This window comes from Palaemon carinicauda, chromosome 3, assembly GCF_036898095.1.
Source record: "Palaemon carinicauda isolate YSFRI2023 chromosome 3, ASM3689809v2, whole genome shotgun sequence".
In the NCBI taxonomy this organism is placed as follows: Eukaryota; Metazoa; Arthropoda; class Malacostraca; order Decapoda; family Palaemonidae; genus Palaemon; species Palaemon carinicauda.
The window spans coordinates 180,970,507-180,974,526 of record NC_090727.1 but is presented as its reverse complement, the minus strand read 5'-3'; the positions used below and the strand labels follow the sequence as shown (position 1 = coordinate 180,974,526).

The 4,020-nt window shown below is 35.1% G+C and overlaps 1 protein-coding gene across 1 annotated transcript in view; it reads right to left on the bottom strand.

Annotated features, from left to right (window-relative positions):
* LOC137635606 (dynein axonemal heavy chain 10-like) overlaps positions 1-4,020 on the bottom strand; it is a 145,886-nt gene that overhangs the window by 107,266 nt on the left and 34,600 nt on the right. The window contains 5 exon segments of the mRNA XM_068368067.1: positions 326-440; positions 643-747; positions 1,461-1,574; positions 3,224-3,277; positions 3,279-3,338. Of these exon segments, the coding sequence (XP_068224168.1) occupies positions 326-440; positions 643-747; positions 1,461-1,574; positions 3,224-3,277; positions 3,279-3,338 (448 nt within the window).

Genomic DNA, 4,020 nt, shown 5'->3' with positions numbered 1-4,020 from the left:
AAAATATAAAAGGAAAAAATCTAATAAAAATGCCTATAGACATCAATATACTATATATATATATATATATATATATGCATGTGTGTATGTATGTGTGGGTCTTTTACTATATACTATGAACTCCAATACACTCATGCATGTATTTATAAACACACACATATACATACATATATATATATATATATATATATATATGTATATATATATATACATATATATATATATATATATATATAAATATGCATATATATATATTCAAAGAAAACACATACGCATTGATTCATATCATTTGATATCAACAAACAGTAAAGGAAGGTCTACTGACCACACTGGTTAATGGAATCCCCATACCGCGTAATGACGGATTCCCATTCTTCTACGATCGCCAAGGCCGACTTCACTCTGCTCTGAGAATTCTGTAAATAAAGACTCATCAATGTCTATTAAAAAATAAATAAATAAATAAAACAGTAATACATATCCTCATAAATGTCATTATTTGCTGTTATCGTACTGTTAAACAATAAGTGGGAGGATGGTCTTTAGTATCTCAATCGTGAGTGGAATTGTCAGTAAAGACATAATGTGCGAATGGAACTCAGAAGACGCGACTTCAAGACCTGCTTGAGGACAAGGTCTTACCAGTAAAGGAATAGGTTCACGCATGTTCGAAGGCAGCAGATTAACGGGACGCAGTTCTTGAGTAACTAGCTCGACCAGACTTTGCACAGCGGAATCTAGGATTATCTAGAAGAAAGAGGAAAATATTTTTATTTTCAATCTAATCTTAGTGATTCGTAATTCATGTACTTTTAGTTCCCCCCCCCCTCCCTTCTCTCTCTCTCTCTCTCTCTCTCTCTCTCTCTCTCTCTCTCTCTCTACATGATTTCAATCACTATCCGTTGAAAATGAAAGTACTGTTGGGCTCTCCATTTACTTTTGCCACCCCTCTCTCTCTCTCTCTCTCTCTCTCTCTCTCTCTCTCTTTCTACATGATTGCAATCACTATCCGTTGAAAATGAAAGTACTGTTGGGCTCTCCATTTATTTTTGCCACCGCTCTCTCTCTCTCTCTCTCTCTCTCTCTCTCTCTCTCTCTCTCTACATGATTTCAATCACTATCCGTTGAAAATGAAAGTACTGTTGGGCTCTCCATTTACTTTTGCCACCCCTCTCTCTCTCTCTCTCTCTCTCTCTCTCTCTCTCTCTCTCTACATGATTGCAATCACTATCCGTTGAAAATGAAAGTACTGTTGGGCTCTCCATTTATTTTTGCCACCTCTCTCTCTCTCTCTCTCTCTCTCTCTCTCTCTCTCTCTCTCTCTTTACATGATTGCAATCACTATCCGTTGAAAATGAAAGTACTATTGGGCTCTGCATGTATTTTTTCCATCTCTCTCTCTCTCTCTCTCTCTCTCTCTCTCTCTCTCTCTCTCTCTACGTTGTAGGTCCTCTCCTCACCTGGACTCTCCCACTGATGCCATCTTTCTTGCCCAGCCTCCAAATGAACTCCAAGACCTCCAGCAAACCAGCTGCGTGCCCTCCAAGGGCCTCCAATCTGCCTTCGCCTACAACCTAGACAAAGTAAAGATGGAGTAAAGTAATCTTGAAGACAATAATTTTGCTGTTATTGTTTCATTTCTCTTTTGGGGAGTGGGGAATGAGAGATTTATTATTGGTCATTGGAATATTGGCGGTGGAGATACATAATTAGTATCTACTAATACTGTACATGATGTCTAGGCTACAGGGAGAAAATATATTGGAATGTAATTTTGATGGCTATCCAAAAAGGATAAATGGAGGCAAAGAAAAATTAAATCTAAGATAAAATTACACTGCATTTACAAAATATAATATCAGTACGTAAATTAATGTCTACTCACAATTTTAATTTCCCAAGGAAAAGTAAATTGACAATTTAGGTTCACTCTGAGATAACCTCGAACGTCAAATCCTTTAAAAGAAGAATAGCTACTTTAATTAAATAGTTCAACATATGGAAGAGAATATTGCCTGCCTCTTACCCTGAAGAACTTCCCCAAGTAGAACAACGAGGCGGGTAGCAGTCCGAGTAGCCCGTCTGCAAACCAGAGAGCGTCTCCACGCTCTTCTTGGCTTTCCGATGGTTATGTCACTGTCGAATTCAAGCGCTGCTGATTATCACTGAAAATGTAGATATAAACACTGAATCTCCTCCTAAACTTGCTGGCGCTAGCCCTCCTGACTAGTGGAGTGGGTAACACGTTCGTCAAGTATTCGCATGGGTGCAGATCGATCCCAGCCCGGGGTCCATGAGTTTAAGCTAGTTCACCTGGGGAGGGCACTACTGTGTTTGGACACCCTAGTGGGGGATTGGGCTTGCCTGGGTGATGTTCTGTTGATCATCTATTCTGATGATACTAGAACTGAAAACTAGGCACCTGTTTCAATTAGTTTTTTTATGTGTGTTGCATAAGATTTTTCATAATTCTCTAAACCATCCTTTCTCATTTGGATCTTCTTAGACTATACCATTCTATATATGGTACTGGGTATGCAGTTAATTCTAACAAGCCTTGGCTACTCCATCTTAAGGCTGCTCAACAATACAACAATGTTCTAGAAGCTTTATTTCAGCTGTAATCAGATTGTGGAATAATCTACTTAATCGAGGGAGTCTGAATCGGTGGAACCTTCAGAAATTCAAACTTGCAGCAAATGTTTTTATGTTGAACAAGTTGACATTCATAGTTGTTACTGATCTTGATGATACTCTATATTTTTTATTACTTCACAAATATAGAGTTTATTTATTTTTCATTTTCCTTTCCTCACTGGGCTACTTTTTTTTTCTTTTTTTTTAAGCCTTTGGGCTGTATAACATCTTGCATTTCCAACCTAGGGTTATAGCTTAGCTAATAATAATAATAAATAATAATAATAATAATACATAATAATTAATAATAATAATAAATAATAATAATAATAATAAATAAAAGTTCACCAGTAAAAAATTGTATTTCTTAAATAAATGATGTGTTATATATTGCACAGAAATAAGAAATTATTAACGAGAATTTCAATAAAAACTAAATCTTGTTATGTTTGATTTATGTGATGCCAGGTATTTATAATTGTAATTCAATTACTAAACATAAAATTGAGAACGATCAATACGGAAAATTAACGAGTATACACGTGTGCGTTTTAACCTGCAAAATGAGTTCTTGGTTCTATTATACTAAGTAGTAAACATACCCTGGATGCGTTTGAACAAACGACAAAGATGCAGAGAGGGTCCAGATAATTATCAGTCCAGGATTGGCGTAGGTCCCCAAGCGTAGGATCCTTCACTTCCTGCGTTAAGAAGATAATTGTGGTGTACTTGGCAAGATATGAGGGTCCTTCGTTAATGAACAAAAACATGGCAAGAATTCACATCAACAGATAAAATTGTTTTGATATAAAAGAATACTCAAATATGAAATGCTGTTGCCTTATTTAACGTTTCGGGCTGTAAGGATTTCCAGAATAAATAAAAAATGTTAGTAAGTACTGTATCAAAATTTAGTTTTTGCATAATAAATCTTTATACAGTAGTCTATATACCATGTCTTTAGAATTGATTTGTAAAGATTATTTGACAGAATTACGAAAAATGAATGCATCTTTCTTTCAAGTATGATTGTATTTTAGAGCTTTGAAAAGTTTGAGAGAGTCACCAGGAGTTTCGTAAAATGACAAAAATCTTAAGGTAAGCCAAGTGTAATGGCAAATTATTCTGATGATAAAAAGAGTCTCGGACTGAATATCCCTCTGAGCAAAAAAAAAAAAAAAAAAAAAAAAAAGTGTGGAAAATTAGGAAATACGTCCAGAATTTTATTTGTTCAGTCAAGTTGCCAGTCATTTTTGAATTTCCCACAATTTTGAAAGACAAGTTCTATGCCACTTTCAAAAGCGATAAAAAAAAAATTAAAGAATATGAATGAAATATTTATAGATACAAAAAAAATATAGAACTCAAATTATCTGAAAACAA